The sequence below is a fragment of the Perissodus microlepis genome, chromosome 7, assembly GCF_051167445.1.
Source record: "Perissodus microlepis isolate ML-2025 ecotype Zambia chromosome 7, ASM5116744v1, whole genome shotgun sequence".
In the NCBI taxonomy this organism is placed as follows: Eukaryota; Metazoa; Chordata; class Actinopteri; order Cichliformes; family Cichlidae; genus Perissodus; species Perissodus microlepis.
Window position 1 is genome coordinate 23,785,053 of NC_140467.1, and position 22,455 is coordinate 23,807,507.

At 39.1% G+C, this 22,455-nt stretch overlaps 2 protein-coding genes across 4 annotated transcripts; both read right to left on the reverse strand.

Annotated features, from left to right (window-relative positions):
* Window positions 1–2,135: 2,135 nt before the first annotated feature.
* LOC146383109 (uncharacterized) lies at window positions 2,136–5,142 on the reverse strand. The gene is made up of 4 exons (XM_084934278.1): window positions 4,958–5,142; window positions 4,172–4,412; window positions 3,137–3,274; window positions 2,136–2,446 (listed from the first exon to the last, which is right to left on the reverse strand). Exons 1-4 carry the CDS (start codon window positions 5,140–5,142, stop codon window positions 2,177–2,179), a joined length of 834 nt encoding a protein of 277 aa, XP_084790404.1. The 3' UTR covers window positions 2,136–2,176.
* Window positions 5,143–10,327: 5,185 nt separating this feature from the next.
* gtse1 (G-2 and S-phase expressed 1) lies at window positions 10,328–21,242 on the reverse strand. Of its 3 annotated transcripts, none has more exons than XM_084934276.1 (12): window positions 21,136–21,242; window positions 20,824–20,863; window positions 20,672–20,729; window positions 19,042–19,690; window positions 17,903–18,064; window positions 14,948–15,071; window positions 13,686–14,051; window positions 13,076–13,130; window positions 12,741–12,938; window positions 12,397–12,625; window positions 11,385–11,501; window positions 10,328–10,669 (listed from the first exon to the last, which is right to left on the reverse strand). In XM_084934276.1, exons 2-12 carry the CDS (start codon window positions 20,843–20,845, stop codon window positions 10,583–10,585), a joined length of 2,067 nt encoding a protein of 688 aa, XP_084790402.1. In that variant the 5' UTR covers window positions 20,846–20,863; window positions 21,136–21,242; the 3' UTR covers window positions 10,328–10,582. The 3 variants fall into 3 exon arrangements, with proteins under 3 accessions (XP_084790402.1, XP_084790401.1, XP_084790403.1); XM_084934275.1 differs by having other exon boundaries at window positions 14,948–15,074; XM_084934277.1 differs by having other exon boundaries at window positions 14,948–15,074; window positions 17,897–18,064; window positions 21,136–21,220.
* Window positions 21,243–22,455: the final 1,213 nt, after the last annotated feature.

Genomic DNA, 22,455 nt, shown 5'->3' on the forward strand with positions numbered 1-22,455 from the left:
CCCAAAGGGGACATTAAACATTCCCTGTCCCCAATGGGAAGGTAAAAATACTGTATAGACAAATGTTGCTTAAAATGAAAATCTCAAGTGATTCTTTATTTCTATGGACTTGGAGGAGTAAAATTCAGTTGCCAACTTGCTTCTAAACCATACAGAAAGTGGTGTCCCCAAAGGGTGGGAGTTAAGAAATGCGACCCCAAATGGGACTTAAGCGAGTATGTGTGTGTGTGTGTGTGTGTGTGTGTGTGTGTAACTAAGCAGTATATATATGTGTGTGTGCAGTAAGCAGTTTTTAAAGCTTTTACATATTTTTGAGCTTGACTTGAAAGGCAGACTCTGTTTCACTATCTGGCTTTCTGACTTTCTCTTTTGATAAGTAGTACTGAATGTTATACAAAGTATTTTAACTTGACAAGGCCAAGGTCTAATAACATCTCATTGGTGATCATGACTGACTGCATCTGGTAGTTTCTCAGGATAAAATAGATTTGTTTGACAGCACTCAGTGGACTGACCAATACCTGGAACAGAGGGAAAATCCAAGGAACTGAGTGAAGATCTAAAAAGGAGCATTACATAATCACACAGGTTGACCAGGTCCCTTAGAGCAAATTCTAAACAACTGCAGATTTCAAGATTAGTTCAAACAGTTGTATGAAATTATGAGTTATTCAGATGTATCACCACTTTGCTATGACATTAATAAAAAAAAAGAAAGAAAGAAAGAAAAAAAGAAAAATGATGGTTAGGATTTTCAGTTAATGCCCAAGACCCACCAAGGTTAGAGCCTGCCATGAACTGGAAAATGCCAGAACACTAGTGTCAATGTCCACAAAGACACGTTTTACATCACCATGGATTGAGGGGGTGCTGACAAAGTAAGAAAACCCCTGCTCCAGATTCCACACCATCATGCTCAACTGAAACTTTCAATTACTGACATGAACAAGCCAAATTTCTTCAGGAGACACAATGACAAATGAAAAGAGGCATGTTCGGAGAAGTAAAGGTGACGTTTCAAGCAAGGTGGTGGGACTGTCATACTCTGGCTTGTTTTGCTGCTAGTGGTACCAGTATATTGCACAAAGTGGGTGGAATAATGAAGAAAGAGGACTACCTCCAAATTCTTCAACTCTGTATCAAAGAAGGTGGCAAGTGAAACTTGAGCACAGTTGGGCTTTCCAACTCGACAAAGATCCAAAAAACAAAGGTCCGTCTTAATTTTTTTTTTCCCATGTCCCTTGCGGGGCTTCGTACAAACCTAACCCTATTGCCCTATTGAATATTGTGGGCCATGCTGGAAAGCTGGGTCCCCTCCAGGAACCTATCCAATGTAAATGAACTATACCAATTCTGCTAAGAACAGCAATAGAATATCTAACCAGAATCATTTCAAAAGCTTGTTGATGTCAAAGGTCACCTCAATGCCCTTTTTCTTGTAAGGTTTTTGTTGTATTGTAAACCCCTATAATAACACAGAGAAAGCTCCTAAAGATAATTGATTTCCCTATAACAGGGGGGTCCAGCTCCAGGCCTCGAGTGCCGGTGTCCTGAGGGTTTTTGATCTCACCCTGGTTCAACACACCTGAATCAAATGATGAGTTCATTACCAGGCTTCTGGAGAACTTCAAGACATGTTGAGCAGGTCATTTAGCAATTTGAATCAGCTGTGTTGGATCAAGAACACATCTAAAACCTGCAGGACACTGACACTCAAAGCCTGGAGTTGCCTACCCCTGCCCTATAAGCAGGCACCTGGCGAAGAAAGAAATATTCCCCTTTAACATGAAGAAACCTCTAAAGAAAATCTATTAAGTGGAAACCTTTTCAGCAGAGGAAAAGAAATAACCCATCACCCTTCAATATGCATTCTGAAAGGTCTGAATGCTTTTTTCAACTATAGTCTAAAAAGTAATGAAAACATAGCATGTTTAGTCATAATTGAATGCAACATTGAACACTGAAAAATGAACAAAAAAAATTGTTTTCAGTTCAAGAAATTCACAGACGCAGATGTTTGAAGCAGTTTGTTTAATCTTTTCATACACATGCAAACAGCAGTGGTATCATTTTCCCACATTCATCTTCACATTTAATCTGACATCAACAGGTTGTGCTTCTAGTTGATGTGCTTCAGGTCAAATTTGCGGGTTTTTGGGGGACCTTTCTTGCTCTTTTAGACCTCCTTCAACAGAAGACCATAAGGGCGGATGGCCTGTTCTACTATCGCCTGCTCTTCTTGAGCTGAGAACACAGACGGGATGGGAACCAGCCAGTACTTATCGTTGTTGTGTTTCTGCCTGTACTGTGGGTTGATCCGATTTTGCAGAATCACGTTGTATTGCTTGCCATTCTTTTGAGAAGTGAAGGTTTTGGCATAAGAGACAGCTTCATTGACGTAAGGGGTAGAATAAATCCCTCTGCCATAGGCCTGACCTGGACCTGGCTGTTAAATAAAAGTAAGATATATATATATATATATATATATTATATTATTAAATACTGGTACGTTAAATACAGGCCTAATATGGAAATAGGACAGAAAGAGCACTGAAGTGCCTTAAAGGGTGAGCAGCTCTTAACTAGATGTGGCATAAATACGTTTATGTGCCATAACAATGGACATGCTATAGAAAAATATTCTGACAGAGATAAATAACAATAAATAAATAAATATACAAAACCCTGCAGCTTACAGGTTTTTGACATTATTCATAGGAAAAAGCTTTCTCAACACTTTTGCTCAACAATGCTCAACAAGTATAAGTACAGCTACAGTTTGCTCCTGAGGTCCTAGACATGCAGGCGTCCTCTCACAGTCACATAACTGCTATTTACTGCATTTCCTTTTCTTTGTGTTGTGCTGAGATTTTCATAGCTTGTGACTTGACATGTGACAAAACCATTTAACTCTTTCTTTTCTCAACCCCGGGATAAAATCCAGACTTTAGAAAACTGAAGTGCTGCATGGGACACAGTCTCAGCATCACAGCATGTGGAATAAGAGACCAGGAATATACATAAAGTCCATGCAATTTCAAAATATAAAATATCACAATTATACATCATATAAATTGTTACTGTAAAGCAATTGTACTGGGTAAAATAACGGGTTGAGATAATAACATAATCAAACCTTGTAGAATCCTTCGATGATGCCCCCAGCTCCTTCCTTAGATGTCCCATGGTAGGACACAGGCCACTCCCCTGGCACTGACGCAGTGCTTCGGTACCGAGTTCCCAGCCATGTATTTCCATCATACTTATTCAGGACCTGTGACAAAATATGAGGATAGGTGATGCAGGTGTATCTGGACCTGTATTTGTTTCAGACAGTCCATAGTTCATCTCTGCAAACTGTATCTTCAATTAAAGTCTGAGCTTCTGCACGTTGTACATATAGCATTTCAAAGTGCTTTACCTTTGGGACAAACTATTCTATTGATCTTACTTTGAATGCGGAGAGTCAGATATTTGGCTGTCTTTTATTTTCTACTACTTAAGAGCATCATGATGTACCAGTTATGCTTATAACACACATATGATATGTAATATGCTAAATAACTGTTTAACTATTCTTTTTCAAACCCAGTTCTAGTTCCATTGACACTGTTCACCTCTCTACATTTTTATTTTGAGGTCAACTAATTTCCAGTGCACTACCTGGAAAGCACTCTGGAAGTAACAGACTGCATACAGTTAATTAAATCAGGTCAAATGAGTTTTTTAAGGTGTGAGTTGAGACCAAATACGATCTTATTTGTGTCACTTAAGAAAATTCTTTGCAGAAAATTCTTTACAGATGATTTGTTATATTGTTTTCTTATAATTCTATTTCTGTAGTTTAAAAAAAAAGGCCTAGTATTTGACATAAAAGAGAGGACTAAATGCAGTTATTGATTTCCAAGAAACTGAAGAAGAAGAATATTGTTGAGAACACTAATGAACTTCCAGTTTAGTTTCAAAAATGAGCTGGAAGGAAATTCAGGGAACCAGAAGTTTCAACTTTCTAATGATTGCAAATATCTGAAGCCCAAAAAGTATTTTACTGGGATGTCATTGAATTTGTGCTCTACAGCCCGGCTTAAAGATCAATTAAAGCAGCTTAGACTCTAAGTAATGAGCATGAATAAGATGGTTGATGCTGATCTCAATTCAAAGGCAAATTTACCTTGAGGGCAAAACGGTACCAACCACTTGGTCGTTCATACACCTCTCCGCCTCTGTAATAAGTCTCTGTGTCTTGGAGACCAGAGAAATCGTAGTCAAATGTCGGATCAAAGAATTCGCTCTCATCGATGATGAAAGACCTTTCTTGCGGTGCCGTTCGAAAACAGGTGTCAGAGCCTGAACATTGCCCTCCATCTTGCAGAACACGTTGAATTCTGGCAAAGTTGTTTCTTGACACTGGGCTGCAAGTTGAGAAAGACAGCTGAGATTAGGGTCAGAATAAACCTTTTGACCATCAACAAAAGAAATGAAATGCTGCTCTTTCACTGGATTTTTTCTCACTCTCTGCAAACCAAACTGCAACATTGTTGTCAAAATTCTTTGAGCTTTAGAAACTACATCCTGACTGTGAATCTCGATATAATGTCCCATCCATCCTCTTATCCTTTTCAGGGTTGTGTGGAGGGGGGTGCTGGAGCCTATCCCAGCTGCCTGAGGGCAATTTAGAGTTTCCAATTAACCTATGCCCACTAACTGCAGGTCTTTGGATAGTGGGAGGAAGCCAAAGTAGAACATGGGGAGAACATGCAAACTCCACACAGGACCCCAGATGGTGGAATTGACCTTCTTGCTGTGAGGCAACAGTGCTAACCACTGTGCCACCATGTTGCACCATTACTCCAATATATTATACTGCTACAAAAAAAATTTGAGAACTCACGTTCCCTTTTTGAGGAATGACATCAGCGCAAGTCTTAAGAATAGTTTATAATATTACAATATTTACCAGGTTTGATCTCCATCTGCGATTGCACAAATGAGACTGTTTATAGACAGCGTTGGTGCTGCTGAGCCGGGAAAGCTTGCTCTTTGGAAAACTCCATCGTGACCTCCTGCTCTTTGTTTTTGAACAGAAGTGATCTGGGCATTGCAAACTGCACCCAAAGCTTCAAGTGCAACTTGTCTGTCCATCTTGATGTTGTCTTGATGTTGTAGTCCTTTGCTCTGCTCACTTCTACCTTCAAGTGTTGTGGCTCGTGTAGAATTGGGCTTATATGTTAAACTGTTTATGACGCAAACCCAGTTTGCATAATTTCTTAGATAAATCAACTTTTGACTTTTTGACCTTCCAATAGATGTGTTTTCATTGGAACTTTCTGTTCTTCTCTTTTTTCCAGTTGCAAAATTATTCATCATCTCTTAGACTTTCACAACTGCATCCACACCCTGAATCTTGATACAGTCACAGTTTACCATTTTAAAAACAAAATACAATTATTACAATTATTCAGTAACCTCGGTTTCATTTGCAGAAGTTGGATTCAGCAAGCCTGCAAGAATTAGCTCTTGTTTTTTTTAAAAAAGGAGGAAACTTTGAATGCAATGTTTTTTTGGAGTGGATGATAAATGACAAGAGTGGGCAGGGGGATAAAATAAAGGTCCAAGCGTCCCTTGGCCTTTGCCTACTTCTCATGCTCTGACTTTTCTTGACCTTCACAAAAAGAAAAGGACAGTTGCACTTCTCCTGAAATTTCTTGCTCTGTACAAACTGAATTAAAGTGAAAAATGATGTACATATTTTTCTCACCCTGTGGCCAAACTGTTCCCCTTCCTGTGGTCTTTTGACACTACTTGCAATTGCAGATTTATGTTCAACAAAAATTCAGTGGCATCAATTACAGCCTGCAACTTCTGGAGTACTTTCCATGTTATTTTACTTAAATTACAGTGCTTTGAGTTCCCCAAATATAGTTACCAATAGAAACAGTAGAAGAAAGATATCACATTTGTAAGTGTGTGCCCAGAACAGGTGGAATCCTTTGTTCATGTGTGTCTCACTCCCCTATGTCAACATCTGTGGCCCCACATCACCAAATGAATTACATGGTAGGGTGTCCTCTCATGTACACATTCTCATTTAATGTTTTTTCTTTATTTTTACTACTTTCTACATTGTAGATACAAACTGAAGACATTAAATGTACAAAACTAGATATATGGAATTATGGAGCAAAGAAAAAAAATGGATAAATAACTCTAAATATGTTTTATGTTTTTTGTCTCAGATTCCTGAAAGTAGTCACCCTTAGCTTTGTTGACAGCGCTGCAAACCCTTGGCCTTCTCTCAATAAGCTTCATGATGTATGACAACTGTTAGAATTCATATAGTGGTAAAAACCAATCAGCTAAGTAAAGACAAACAACGGTGCATCATTATTTTAAGAACTGAAAGTCATCTGTTCCCAAGTTCAGCTGCAAAAACCATCAAGCGCTATGATGAAACTGGCTCACATGAGGACCACCCCAGGAAAGGACGACCTGTGGTGCTGAGGAGAAATTCATGTGAGTCACCAGCCTCAGAAATCACAAGTTAACAGCACCTCAGATTAGAGCCCAGATAAATGCCACACAGAGTTCCAGTAGCAGACTCATCTCTACATCAACTGTTCAGAGGAGACTGTGTGAATCAGGCATTTATGGACAAATAGATCCTGCAGCGACATGCCATCCCATCTGGTTTGGTTTAGTTGGACCATCATTTATTTTTCAACAGGACAATGACCCCAAACACACCTCCAGGCTGTGTGAGGGATGGAGTGCTGCGCTAGATGGCCTGGCCTCCACAGTCACCTCACCTGAACCCAGTGGATATGGTTTGAGATGAGATGGACCACAGAGTGAAGGCAAAATGGCCAGCAAGTGCTCAACATCTCTGGGAACTCCTTCAAGTCTGTTGGAAAACCTTTCCAGGTGACTACCCCATGAAGCTCATCGAGAGAACACCAAGAGTGTGCAAAGCAGTAATCAAAGCAAAGGGTGGCTATCTGAAGAATTGAAAATATGAAACGTGTTTTGAGTTATTTCACATTTTTGTTTACTAAATAATTCCATATGTGTTCATTCATAGTTTTGATGCATTCGGTGAGAATCTACAATGTAATTAGTCATGAAAATAAAGAAAAACCAATAAATGAGAAGGTGTGTCTAAACTGTACATGTACAGTAAGAAAGAATGTACAGTAATCCTGCTAAGTACATTTAAGTAGCTGTGAATTACAATAAGTAGTTATAATTAGTTACTATTGATTTTCTGGCTCTTTAGTCCTGTCTTCCTCACTCACCCACAGTTGGTCACATTAGATGCTGGCCCTCCCTGAGCCTGGTTGAGCTGGAGGTTTCTTGCTGTTAAAAGGGAGTTTTTTCTTCCCACTGTCATCAACTGCTTGTTAAAGCACCGTGAGGCGATTGTTGTTGTGATTTGCCGCTATATGAATGAATTTAATATGTTTTTTAAGACTGTACCAGTGCAAATACCAGTGTTTATGTTTTATGTTTATAGCCAAGCCATTACACAATTAGTCAAAAATCTTAGAATGTAAACTATCTACTATCTGTAAACTAAACTACATATTAAAATTGTGAATGATTTAATTGCCATTCATTAATAAACTGGTGCTTTCTGGAGTGCACAATATGATTTGTTTTCTATTTTTATTATATTAATGTCACATTTGGTCTTTGTGACTATGAAAAGGTCTGCTTGCATGTGATACTCAGGTAACTGGGTGGGTCTAATGTCTAAGATGATTTTGTGTGAATGTAGCTAGGAGCTGCAAACTCTTAATGAGCAAAAAGGGATTTTAAATCTTGGAATATCTACATACACACTATATATAACAGCCAGAAGCACCTTAAATATGCAAAAATAATAAAAAATAAAAAACTTAACACACTCTTTAACTGCAATTTAATCATAATAGGGCAAGCATAACCAATGCTGATCCACATAACCACGCTTTATCATGATTAAAGCTTGTAGCAGTGTTGATATTCCAGTCCATTTTTGTTTTGTTAAAGGCACAAAATGTTTGTTTTTTTAACATCTCGGTGGCTCTTCCCATTCTCTGCCATAGAATCAACTGTTACCTGGCTGGTAAATGTGAGAATTTGAACTTAGTTAACCAAGAGTATTAGTTTACCCTGCGAAAAGGAATATTTTAATGCCACTTTAATAAATACATCATCTGTATTTCTATATGCACAGTACTTTTAATGTAGTAAAACAAAAGTAACAATTCTATTCCACATAAAAGAAAATCACCTTAAATGACCTTTTTTGTGTGAGTTTACAAAAACTGTATACAGCTATTTTGAATAAAGGCAGGAAGTCACTTTTTGTTTCAAACGTCCACTTTTAATTGTTTATTGCCCCGTGTGGATAAATAAAGTCTTTCTGATTCTGATTTTAGCTCAAATCCAAATGTTCAGATACTAAAAACTGACTTGGAGTCAGTAAAGATGAGTGAAATTAACTGTTTACATAAAATACCAGGTAACACCAGTGAATTTCGATAGTGTATGAATATTGAAGGGATTTATTCAAACAGTAAGCAGCAAAATCAAGAGAAATAAAAGTACAATTAGCTGTAGAGACACTTGAGCAATTTCAGAATATTTTATGTAAAACATTTATGTTTGTGTACTCCACTGTAGGAAAGACTCCACTGATTAAAAACTCAGAATCAGTTGGATTATTAGAGTTTCTGAAGACAAAGAGGTGGTGGTTCAGTGATGTGCACAGATCCAGTACATAAGGAGGATGACGATCAGAAGGACAGGTTGATGAGGGGAGCATTGTTCTCAGTCTTGTCCTCAGGACTCCACTTGATAAGCGGAGAGCTCAAATCAATCAGCTGAAAACAAAACAAAATGCAGTTACAGAGCTGCTTTGGGTACAAGGTTACTGAAATCTGAAACACCAAACAAACAAACTGCATCCCAGTAAAACACAAATCTGTTGAAATACTACATATTCAAAAAACCCTCATCTAAAATATTTTTGAGGGTCTTGAAAGGAAGATGTAGCCGTTACGTTTCTGTTTGACTTCACCATCTTGCAGAACACGTTGAATTCTGTCAAAGTTGTTTCTTGACACTGGGCTGCAAGTTGAGAAAGACAGCTGAGATTAGGGTCTGAATAAACCTGACCATCAACAACAGATGCTCTTTCACTGGATTTTTTCCTCACTCTCTGCAAACCAAACTGCAACATTGTTGTCAAAATTGTTTGAGCTTTAGAAACTACATCCTGACTGTGAGTCTGTAGTCTTATATTCAAATATAATATACTGCTACAAAAAAACTGAAAAACTCACGTTACCTCTTTGGAGGAATGACATCAGCACAAGTCTTAACAAGAGTTTATATTACAATATTTACCAGGTTTGATTTCCATCTGCGACTGCACGAATGAGAGTTTTTACAGACAGCGTTGGTGCAGCGGAGCAGGAAAAGCTTGCTCTTTGGAAAGCTCCATCGTGAGCTTCTGCTCTTTGTTTTTGAACAGAAGTGATTTGGGCATTGCAAATTGCACCCAAAGCTTCAAGTGCAATTTCTCTGTCCATCTTGATGTTCTAGTCCTTTGCTCTGCTCACTTCTACCTGCAAGTGCTGTGATTCATGTAGAATTGGGCTTATATGTTAAACTGCATCGTGACACCTCCTGAGACACGCTGCAGTTTACATCATTTCTTAGATAAATCAACTTTTGACTTTCCAATAGATGTGTTTTCATTGGAACTTCTTCTTTTTTCTTGTTGTGAAATTATTCATCACCTCTTAGATTTTCACAACTGCACCCATACCCTGAATCTTGATACAGTCGCAGTTCTCCATAAACTACAATTACTGCCTTGCAATTGTTGCAAAAACTCTTCAGAAGCCTGCATTTCATCACTGCAAAGATGAGTGAGATTCATTTGTTTCTCATACACAAACACATTTTAGCCTAAATCAAACATTGTCTGATTTTTACATAAAACACCAGGTAACTCCAGTGACTTTTGATAGTGTATGAATATTGAAGCGACTTATTCCCTGCATTGCAGATATGTTATGTTTATATACCTCCCTTTCATAGGTCTCCAGGTCTCAGTCGAGTGACACCTTTGTCACTTCAAGGAATTCCTCCTCATTGATAATGAAACTGTCGTGTTTTTATATCTAAAACCATGTTCTGCCAGTCAGCTGACAAGTCCTTTTTCTGCAGTGCAACTCTGACTTTGAACACATAGTAAAGTTGATCTATATTATTATCTATGCATATTATATAAATATTTCTTCTTCAAGTGAACTTCAGGAAGCCAGGATCACTTGAGTGTTTACAACATCATTAACAAGATTTATTCAAACAATAAGCAGCAAAATCAAGAGAAATAAAAGTACAATTAGTTGTAGAGACACTTGAGCAATTTCAGAATATTTTATGTAAAACATTTATGTTTGTGTACTCCACTGTAGGAAAGACTCCACTGATTAAAAACTCAGAATCAGTTGGATTATTAGAGTTTCTGAAGACAGGGAGGTGGTGGTTCAGTAATGTGCACAGATCCAGTACATAAGGAGGATGACGATCAGAAGGACAGGTTGATGAGGGGAGCATTGTTCTCAGTCTTGTCCTCAGGACTCCACTTGATAAGCGGAGAGCTCAAATCAATCAGCTGAAAACAACAAATGCACAGTTACAGAGCTGCTTTGGGTACAAGGTTACTGAAATCTGAAGCACCAAACAAACAAACTGCCTCACAGTGAAACACAAATCTGTTGAAATACTACATATTCAAAAACTAAAAATCTAGTGGAGTTTGTCTTTCCTGGATATTGGACTGAAGGCATGGCTGCTTTGATCGATAAATGGTCTTAAAAGGTAGCTGTAGCCACTACATTTCTTCACCTTCACCTTCTTCGTAGTCACTCAACTGGGCCTCTCTTAATTTATCTTTGTGTTTTGGAGCATTATTGCTGAGACATCCAGTGGTGTAGTTAACAGTGGTTAACAGTGTCACTTGACAGGTGAAGTTAAGGGCAGGTGAAAGTAGCCATTACAGGAATTCTCTCAAAAATAATTGAGTCTACTATGTGGTACAGGTCATAAATGTGTTCTTCAGTTAAGGTGAGAAAATTTGGTGACAAACAAATGATTTTGTATTTCAGTTTACAGGTGTGTGGCATATCACTGATCACAGGTTATAAAATTAATAATAGTCGGTGGGAAAAGTGAGCATTCAAACAATAACTGAAAGCACCATTAACTATTCTCTTAAAATTCCAATTAAAATATCCCAATAATTCTTAATGGGTATATGAACAAATTTAAATAGGCTGATAGATTCTAAAAAGGACTTGGGTGTTATCCCCAGATGAGGTGAAAGTTACCTGAGCTGCACTGCAAGTCTTATTATTGGTCCGGATGAGGTCAGGGGTGTTGGTCAAGTCAATGAGCAGCTTCTCTTGAGGAGGCAGGGTGGGTGGTGGAAGATCCAAAAGGAGAACCTGAGCAAAAAAACTGAGTGTGAGATGATCATCTCTGAAGTTGCTCTGCAGCTCCAGCAGATCAGACTGAACAAGTGATGATGCAAGAGTTTGACTCTGGACAGCAAATGAACTTTGAGTGTGTGGCAACAATTCATTATAATTTTTGTTGTTTTCTAAACCATTATGAAGCAAGTTATACAGCTACAGAGCATCTGAATCATCTGGTCATCTGTCAGGCTCCAAATCATTTTAACCTCAAAGGAGTCGATAATAGAAGATAACCTGGTATTAAAGCAAAAAAGGAGACTTGTGTAGTTTAACCCTTTGATCTCATATGGTGATATAACCAGAGTACCAGTGCTTGTTCCTGTTATGCACTGGAACCTGAACATGTGGAGGAAACTTTGGCTAAAGAAGAAGCATGTTAAGGTCTTGGAGTGGCCTAGTCAGTCTCCAGGTCTTACTCCCATAGAAAATCTATGGAGGGAGCTGAAGGTTCCAGTTGCCAAACATCAGCCACGAAACATTAATGACTTTGAGAGGATCTGCAAAGAGGAGTGGGACGAAATCCCCCCTGAGATGTGTGCAAAACTTGTGGCCAACTAACAAAACAGGTCTGACCCATGTGATTGACAACAAAGGTTCTGCCATCAAGTACTAAAGCGTGTTTTTGCAAAAATCAAATACTTTGGTCCTTCATGAAAATGCTAATTAATTTTTTGGAAATGCACTTTTCTGGATTTTTCTTGCTATTGTTCTTTCTCTCACTGTTCAAATAAACCTACCATTGAAATTATAGAAGGATAATTTCTTTGCTAGTGGGGAAAATCACAAAAACAGCTGGGGTTCAAATAATCTTTTTCCCTGACTATAACTGTTGTATTATGATGGTGTATACTGTTTGACCTCTGACCTCCTGTGTCTTGCTGTTGCTGTCCTCTTTAAGCTCCAGTTCAATCAGGTTTTCATTGGGCACTGATTCATCCAGAATCTGTGCTCCAGGATCCATGGGCTCTGATTGGTCAGTCTGTTGGCTGTTTGAGGGTGTGGTGGTAGGGGGATCATCCTCTAGACAGAAGGGCTGAATTTCAGGTGCATCAACAAGCTCCTCCTCCTCCTCCTCTGCATTGGTGAGGGTGGGGCTGTGCACACACAAATATAGACACAAATAAAGAATGACACACCTGCATGTGAAGTCAAAGGAGCAACCAGGTGATCTGCAAAGGACACATTAGAAGGCAGCCTCTAGCATCTTACCTACAGCTGTGCTGCTTGGTATATGAGGTGGGGACAGAGTCAGAGAGGGCTGGAGGTTTGGGCGTTGGAGAGGGAATGAGTGAAGCCTTGCGTCTAACTGGAGTGGGGAGGGCAGAGGGGCGTCGTGGCTTCATCTGCAGTGACTTGCATGTTATAGCAGAAGGTGTTAGTGGACCAGCAGATGGCTTTTGAGGAAGACTAAAAGAGAAGGAGTGTACAGTATCACTGATCCGTCAGGTAACATTCATCTCCAACATCTCGATCAAACACTGAAGGAATATAGAACCCAGCAGAGATTTAACAGCGTCAGGAATTATATGTGTACTGCCATCTACCTGTCCATGCCGTTAAGTGACATCAGCCTCTTTGGCTTCAACACCTTAGAGACATCTAAAGACAAAACAAAGACAGTGAGACAGACATGTCAGAGTGTGAAAAACTGAAGCTGAAAATCTGGCTTTGAACTCAAATCAAATTAACAGTTTTCTCAATGCATGTTATTACAGCAAGGCAAACACCTGACAAAATTAAAGAGAAAACTCCATCAATCAGTAAATCCCCTACAAGTAGCACTTGGAAAGGAAGAAGCCCTTTCAAAGCCTGGTTTATAGTCACTACACTGGTTGTTGCAAAAGCTAACTAACATCACCAAAGCCATGACTCTGTTTATACTGCCACTGAGAGCACGCTGATCCATCGGTGTCACCAGTGAAGAAAAAAAGCCCACATTAACAATGGTAACTTAGCAAAAGCCGTCAAAAAGGGAAGGAAAAAAAAACCCTAAACAAAACAAAAACTGGAATTTTTTTTTAACCCCAAGACAGAAAGTCAGTTTCACTCAATTTATGAGCACTGAAATCTGAGTTAGATGTTAGTCCATTATTTGTCATTTTTAAACAGAGTGAACATGTCCAAATATCTCAGAGTTAATCATCACTTTCTCACCATTTGCATGGCGAACACCTTTGCCTCCTGTGCTTGGTGTAGGTAGGACCACCACCTCAGGTTTAGATTTGGCCTTTGGTCCGCTCTGCAGCCGACTTCTGGAGGTGGTGAGGTTGGAGGCAGGTCTTTTGGGGGGCGTGGCTTCAGCTCTCTTGTGAGGAGTGGATTTGGCATCATTGCCACTCTCCGCCTCAGACAGCTTCTTGGCCTGTGTCGATATTGAGCGGCGGCCAGCGGCAGTGGAGGACACCGACTCTGCAGCACTGTAGATGGTGGACCTGCGTGGCCTGCTGAGGCTGTTCACGTTGCGGGGTGCTGGGCCAGTGGAGCTGCTCAGATTCCCGTTAAGAGTAGACTTCACCTTGCCTGAGAGCAGCAACAGATGGTGAAACAGGGTAGATATTTATCCATTTAGCTGTACAGTAAATCTTTAAACTATCATCCAAATAAAACCTTTGCACGTACTCATCCAGGCCAGAGATCAAATCATTTTCAGGCTACCAACCAGAACCAATCTAAGCTAGTTGGAGAGAACAGCTTATTGTGTTTACATTCCAATTTACTCTGACCTAGAGGACCTCCCTCCACAAGCCTATTTATAGCACTCATCCTACTTCAAATGCTGCATTCAGATGTACCCACCACATGTAAACTCAGAGTGCAAGTTGTCTGAAATCAAATGTTAACCTTTTGCAGTCTCTCTGTTTTAGTGTTGTTGCACTGTGTTCTAGTGACTACAATATCAATTCAGGGGATTTTAGAGTAATTCATGCTTCCATCTGATAAAAAGCTTTACGGAGATATTCTTTCCAGCAGGACCTACATACAGTGCCAAAACTACCAACAGATGGAGCCTGAACTTCCTTGCGACAATACCTCCGACTGTCTATGAGATATTTAAGAGGATGAGAAACAGTCAGCCCAAAACTTCAGACAAGCTTAAAGCTGCTACAATAAAAAAAAAACCCTGGGCTTCACCAAAGCCTCCACATCGCAGACTGATTCAAAATCTTTTTTTTCCCAATTAAGTTTATTAATAATAATAATAATAATAATAATAATAATAATAATAATAAACGTCTAATAATTTTAGACGATTTCTGATTTTCATTAGCTAATAATAATAATAATTAAAATAATTTTTTAAAGCTTAGCCTTTTGAATTAAACTAGAGGAAAAATGAGCTCTCACAGTATTCCATTTTTTTTTTTTTTTAAACGTACTAGCATGTAGCTCCTGTTACCATTGTGCAGTGAGCATACCTTTAGCCGGGGAAAGAGAGATGCTGGAGTTGAAGCTGGATACAGATGAGGATGATGAGGACGTGTTCTTTCTCCTGGTGTGAAGAGGCTGTGCTTTCCCACCTGACAGGTTCCTCACTCCACTCTGCTGGAAGGAAACACAATCATGACCAAAACAAATGAGTGATTTTACATATTTATCTATGTTTATCTTTTATATATGTAGTCCATGGGTCAGACCTAACCTTTGTTTACCTTCTACAGACATTGCAGTGGGTTTGTATTTTAAAGGTCTTTCCTTTGAATTGTTAAAAGTGACCTACGATAATTCTCAACCATAAAAAAGTCCTGTTAATAATAGAGATGGCACGATATCACTTTTTTATGTCCGACACCGATATCATAACTTTGGATATCTGCCGATAACGATATGAAGCCGATATAGTGTATTTTTTTAATCAATAAAGCTGTTTTTTTTTATAAATATGTTGTTGCATTTTGTATAAGTTCATACTGAAGTTTTAAAAAACAAAACACTAAAGCTATTCTGTTATACTTGTATGCAAAAAATACACTGCACCCAAAATATTTTATAGTTCAGCAAAACTGATCAATCTAATAAACTTAAAGCTGCACCATCTCCCTATTCTGGTACCTTAAAGAGTACTTAGCAGAAATATTAAACAACCTAACTAATAGGGTTGCCAACTCCCAGCAAAAATATTAGAGAACCACCCTCCACCTCACAATGCTTAATCAACTTTAATTTAATGCACGTGTAAAACAAATGCACAGAAATCAATTATTTTTCTACAATATTTATATAGATTCAACATCTTTCTTCAACAGAAGGAAGATGTACTATAGCTTAGTAGGATGTATATTAGACTTAATAGTTACTATATACAATAATGGATTTCTATACATTTAATCAGATGACCACTTTGGTTGTAAGATTCAGATAATTATTTATTAAAAGTATTTTTTGTGTCCCCCTTTCCCTGTTAATGCCCCACCTGCCCCCCTGGCAAAACTTTGCTAGACCCGCCTGTGCACAGTTACCAGCTGTCAGCTACTTAGAAAAGGATCCTGGTGTTATTTGTCTCTCAGAAACAGTTCATAACTTCCCTTCAACTCATTCATGTCACCTAAAAGGTAAACCTGTTTCTCCATCACCTGTTCAGCTCTGATGATTCAGTAAGGACATCTCCTGGTTTCATCTTCATGTTTCCCTCTCACCAGATATACAAACCGATATCATGACCAGCAGCTTTACAGCTGTGGCTCCAGCAAACCTCAGCTGATACTAGAAATTAATATTAAATCAAGTCTAACAACAGCTTATCGAGCTTAAATGTGCAGCTGTTGTTTATCTGCTGGTTTCCTCTTTCTGGCGCAAAGTGGGTGATAAACAAACAAGTAAGAAGAGACTTGCGACAGAAAAGCCAATCAGCTGATCATTGATCAGTTTCATGATTAAAGTAGCAACAGGAGAGGGAGGGGAGAGAATGAGAGAAGAAGAGGCAGCTGTGCAGCAAAGACAGAATAACTCCTGCCTTTTTTTGTGCCTTTTTTTTTCCCATTCTAGCTGAAGTACGGGACAAATCGCTTCCTTTTCGCCTCAATATGGAACTCTGATGGCCAGTCCAGCCGTGGCTCCATATATCAGTTGTTAAGCTTAATGTGGAAATACTATGCAAACATTCAGAGATGCACTTACACACTTTGCTTCTCTGGGATAGTTTTCTCTGAGATGAAATGCTGCGGTTTGGAAGCACGTAGCGAGGCTCCAAATGCTCCACCAGACCACCGACAGGTCTCGCAGACAACAGCCGCTCTATCACGTGACACATACTGCTCCAATGCGCTGAGCTGGGTTACGCCAAGCAGCGCGTTTTGCGAGGTGATTTTGTGATACTTTGGATCGGATTACTTTTTTTTTTTTTTTTTTTATCTCTCTCCGATATCCAATCCAGTGATTTAGGTCAGTATCGGACCGATACGATACGTAATATCGGATCAGTCCATCTCTAGTTAATAATTAAAATAACATTGCTGTATTAAGTTTTCAAAAAAATTGATGTGTTCATAGTAAAATGCATTAAAAATATAGAGGAGTGGGCACTGGTTTGTGGAAGCTGCTATGTTGATCATGACTACAGTGGGCGAGGTGGACATCTGTTCCTCCTAATCGTGTTTTATGTATGTGGCTACAGACTGGCCACACCCCTTATAAGTTACTTTTAATTTAAAAATCCTGAATGGCTCTTTCACGATATCTGACAATTTAACATTTGTACATGTGGATAATCACTTTCTCCTCCTCCTCCCCTGCTCTCTTCTCCTCCCTCATTTCCACCTCATCCTCTTTTCCTAAACTGAAGTCAAAGCTTAAAAATATCCTCAAAAACTCACCTCAGTATTGCTGAGGTGTTGCAGTATTGCTATACTATTTATGGCCTCCTCCAGAGTAAACAGACATGGAAACATTGACAGCAGAGGTAAGCTGATAGCCTACTCACTACAGCTGAATGGCAATGACAGTTGCTTGTCATACAGAGGCCACCATAGCTAGGATTATGCATTTGAATTGGTAGGGGTAAGAAAACAAAATTCATTTGAATGCAATCTACTGACATCTAGCGATGAGATTGCCTTTATAGCCAACTCCCAGAGTTGGCTATAAAGAGCGTAAAACTCACATTCTTTTAATGATTCATAGTTAAAAAGGCTATGCTATAAAAGAAAAATGGGGGAAATATAAAAAGCTTGAACTCCAATTTACCGTAGACTCAGATGCTTCTACATAACTCCTATCAAAGCGCTTCAGCTCCATAATTATTGTTTTTTGTTAACCTCATTTACAAAGTGAGAAATAAAGTCAGCAGGTAAATATCACTCAAAGTAAACTAAATGTTTTTCCCAATCCGAAAACACTGCACTGAACTATTTGAACATACAGACAGTTACCTTTACCTTGGTTGGCCGAGGAAGTGTGCGTTTTCCCAACAGACTGGAGTTGAGGGAGCTATCACTGATGTCAGAGGCCACGCTCGCTGAATCTGAGAGCAAATCCTCAGAGGACTCTGCCCTTTTAGGGGGACAAGAAGATGGGCTTTGCCTCCAACTGCCCACTGCCTGAAACAGGTAATAGGTAACAGATCATCAGTAATCTGTTGATAGGGCGCTTTTAAGCCAACAACTTCTTACTAAACTATCTACACACAAAATAAAATTTTTAATAAAAGGAGAAAAGCTCATATAAAGTCAGTTCTGGTTGTGTTTCTGTTTTTGTTTATTTTATTACATTTGCGTCCTGGTTAGGAATCTGTTTCATCTATTTATTTTTGCTACTTTAATAAGTCTTAAGAAGATTGTAAGTTTTTCTAGGAAGGATCACTTTATGAACTGGTTTAATACAAATTTATTAATCTGTTCTGTAACATCACACTTGCATCTATTGAATGGTTTCTTTAAAACAAAGGTAATGTATAAATATAGCAACAAGCTTTTTAAAACAGGAACAGGAGTGTTCCGTTTGTATCTTAAAGTATTAAGGTGTCAAGTACTTATTCGAAAATGCACCTTATCCATTTTAATGAAATTCATTGGAAATGCTTACAATCTTTTGTTTTTTTAAATGTTGCTTTTTAAAAGCATGTTCAACAAAGATATCAATCATAAACATTTTCCATGCAAGGAATAAAGCAGAAAATAAATACTGCTTGTATTCTTCGGGCATTAAAAATACCCCAAATACCCACGATTCTGTCATGGAAAGTGCACGGGCTCAGGAACACTTCCAGAAATTATGGAACCATTTGCTGTCCCAAATCCAAAGTTACATTATGCAAGGAGGAATACATATGAAGACATGATCCAGAAACAGCGCTCTCTTCTCAGAGCCAAAGGTATACAGAGAAGCCTTTAATGTGACACGCTTCCACACCGCCATGAAAATGTAGTGGAAGTGTGGGAGGAGAGGCGGGTTTGGAGAAGACTGATTCAGAGAAAGCCTATTAGGTATCTGTCAAAGGCTGCTTCCAGAAAACAGCGCTAAGCCTGTGGCTATTTTTATAGACAGATACTGGGTGAATTAAAAACTCAAATCTTACTCTGTTGGGTGGTTGCAGTTTGGTCTTTTCCACTCTGCTCTTGTTGGTTGAACAGGAAGTCACTGGAATGGTTGGTTTGCTCGGCAGCACAACAGCAACACCTAGTGCAGATTTCCCTCGAAGTGCAGTTCTGGGCTGAGCTTTGGCTTGGATCACAGGGCTGCAGGTGCTGAGTCTGCTTTTTGAAGTAGGGCGGGTAGACGAAGCTGGGGTGATAGTGGGGCGGATAGATGAAGTGATGCTGGAGCCGCTGCCTCTCTGCAGTTGGCGCTGGATGACGGGCGGCAGCTGCTTCAGTGGACTGTCCTGCACACAGAAGGTCTGTCGTTTGTTTGGGCTGACTCCACTGGTGGTCTGAGCAAGGAGACCAAGTCTGGTCTCAGCATCCTCGACAAACTCCTCTTGCTCAGTCATGGTGTCCATGGTCACACTGGTGGTGTCTCTGTTCTCATCGTGTGACACAGTGCTCTGCAGCTGACTTGCTAGTCTGTGGGCTTCCTGACACACAGCCTCCAGCTGTTCTCCCGTCAGCGGGCTCCAGGTTATGCTATGGTTCTCGAGGGGAGACGCCACATTAACAGAAACACACTTCTCTTTATGACTGACTGGACCAACAAACACCTCATCTTCATCTTCATCACCCCTAGAGCTGCAGAGCACAAGGACATTAGTGCATAAGTCACAGCAAGAGTAACAAACAGTTCACAGCAATTAAACTTTAAACATCAAGGAGCTGACTACACACAGTTTTAAAAAATAAAGCATTTCTTAAAATAAAGCAAGAGTGATGTGGAGCAATCGTGTCATGCCGACATAACAAAAGAAGAGAAAAAGAGTTCAAGTTATTACTAAAATTAAATTTGGAGCTATAAAGGCAAAACCAAAGTAAGAAAACTTATTTTTCTTTAAATTATTAAGATATATTATGCACTTAAGTAGTTGGAATTAGAAATCACACGCCCAAACACACTTTAGAGGGATTTTTTTTTTTAAACCAATAACTCAAGGTCTAATATGATACATTACAGAGCTTAAATCTAAAATGAATGATGGTATTGAGGGTATCCTTAGAGAAACTTGCGTGTCCACGTCAACTGCCATCCTGCCCGGCCAGCAGGGTGACGACAATACCCATCCGCATTTTACAGTTGAGGGTTAAAATGCGGAGTTCCTTGATGGCTTTTATTCAGTTAAAACTGACTTTTAAGATACCTCAGGATGTTCAGAGTTTTGCAAAAGTTGTTGACATTCACTTAAACTTATTTACACTTGAAGACAACAGAACTATTGGGACACATGTTGTTTTACTAATTTTATACTGTTCAATAGTTTTAATGGTTGTTTTATATTCTTGTTAATAGTTTATTACTTTGTCAATTTGACTTTTTGTGTGGGTTTGGTCATTTCAGTTTAGTTTTCATTAGCTTACATATTGTCCGTTATTATATTGTGCTGCAGATCAAATCCTGCATGTAAACCTTATTAGTGCAAGATCATATGTCAAACACGTCTTCTGGATGTTGGCAGCCGGACAATCAGAGGATATTGTGGGAATTTAAATGCGGAAATAAAAGAAAAGTGCGTGACTGAACTGGCAGTACCTCGATAGAAACTCTCGTGTGATTTTTACCTGGCAGGCGACAGAGAAACATCAAAGTCAAACTTCTCATCAGGCAGAAAGAACACATCTACTGAGACACAATCAAAGTGATTAGTGATGAAACGCTTAAAAACACACGGTACAAACGCCTGATGTCTGACGGTCACTGAACGCTTACTCACCGCTGTTAGCTCGACAGTCCATCCGTAAGCTTGTTCGTCTCTAAAAACAGATCAGACGTGCAGGTTTACTATCACAATAGCCTAAAAACATTCAACGTTAGACCAACACTGACAAACAGTGAAACCAGCGAATTTAGAAACGACCAATTTTGACTATCATGCTAACTTTAACGTTAGCTCTTTAGCACTCCACCTATGTCAAACAATAACGGACAAGAGCGTAAAACTCACAATTTAAAGATTCATTTTCGATGATTTTATGGTCCAACAATTTCCATGGAGAAAATGTTTTATTCAAGTTAAAATACAAACCTCTATTTCCTCCGAAACCTCACAAATCTTTTTTGCTTCGCATTCAAACAGCGACGTGGAAGCAGAGAATTTCACAAATAATTCAAATCTGCTGCGCTGCGTGTCACGTGACTCATAGATGCGCCACTATTGGTTTAAAGACTATGACGGAGTCTCCGGTGGCGTCCTGGGGATTGTAGTCAAAAGCTAGCTAAACCTTGTGTCTGAACAATTTCCATTTACCATCTATGATTTTGTTTGATTTAAATTCGATTTTAAAAATTAGTATCCCAACAAAACAGCTCATATGAAAGTAATACAAATGTAATAAAAGTTTAAAAAATGACTCTTAGCAATTAAATTCGTTCATCTTTGTATATTTTTAAATTAAAGATGTGCATGCATTGAATAAAATGTAGATTAAAAATGCAATTCTTTTACAGTTCTTTCATTACAAGTTCTACGGTATTCATTGGACTGCTACATAACATGTAATGGTACTCTACTGCTTTTTAAATAGAATAATAGACTACAATAATAAAATCTGAGGATGAAGACTCTCTCTTCTAAATTTGGTCTGCCTGCTAGAACCACTCACATATAGACCACAGTGATTCAAATAACCACTGCTTACAACCAAGGTGTCCAAAAGAACATCTCTGAACACAACACACACAGAAACTTGAAGCAGATGGGCTACAGCACCAAAGCACCATAGGGACCGCTCCTTTCACTTAGAACAGGAAAGTGAGGCTCATACACATGGGCTTGCCAAAATTGGATAATTGAAGAGTGGAAATAGGTTGCCTGGTCTGGTGAGTGTCAATTTCTGTGGTGACAGAAGGTGCTAGTGTAAGAACCACAACATGAAAGCATAGATCCATCCTGGCTTGTATAAATGATTCTTGTTGGTCATGTAATGGTGTGAGGGAAATTTTCCTGGCACACTTTGGGCTCCTTAATGAGCCTCGTTTAAAAACCACAGCCAGCACCCAGCCTCAAGCAGGACTGACAGGATCTGCAAAGAGTGGTGCGCTCAGCTGAACGCATCATTCAATCAGAGCTTCCTGACCTGCTGTCCATCTACACCAAGTGGTGAAAGACTAAAGCCAGGAAGATTATGATGGACCTCTCCCATCCCAACAATGGACTCTTCTCAGTGTTGAGGTCTGGGAAGTGCTTTTGCTCCCTTAAGGCCAAAACAGAGAGAATGAGGAGGAGCTTCTTCCCCCAGGTTATTTGGGTCCTGAACCAGGTGTAGGACTGGACTCTCTCACACACATCACATCATCAAATGCACTGTTTTTTTTTTTTGCACACTTCTTAAAATTTATAATTTAT

Bases quoted from the DNA above. Each gene is read 5' to 3' on its own strand.
- LOC146383109 (XM_084934278.1), bottom strand. From the start codon at position 5,142: ATGGACAGACAAGTTGCACTTGAAGCTTTGGGTGCAGTTTGCAATGCC. The intron at 3,275-4,171 runs GTAAATTTGCCT...ATTTTGTCACAG, and splicing joins GGTACCGTTTTGCCCTCAAG to GTCCTGAATAAGTATGATGG. The intron at 2,447-3,136 runs GTTTGATTATGT...TTTATTTAACAG, and splicing joins TCATCGAAGGATTCTACAAG to CCAGGTCCAGGTCAGGCCTA.
- gtse1 (XM_084934277.1), bottom strand. From the start codon at position 20,845: ATGGACTGTCGAGCTAACAGCG. The intron at 12,626-12,740 runs GTAAGATGCTAG...GTGTGTGCACAG, and splicing joins ACCAAGCAGCACAGCTGTAG to CCCCACCCTCACCAATGCAG. The intron at 10,670-11,384 runs GTAACTTTCACC...TGTTGTTTTCAG, and splicing joins AGACTTGCAGTGCAGCTCAG to CTGATTGATTTGAGCTCTCC.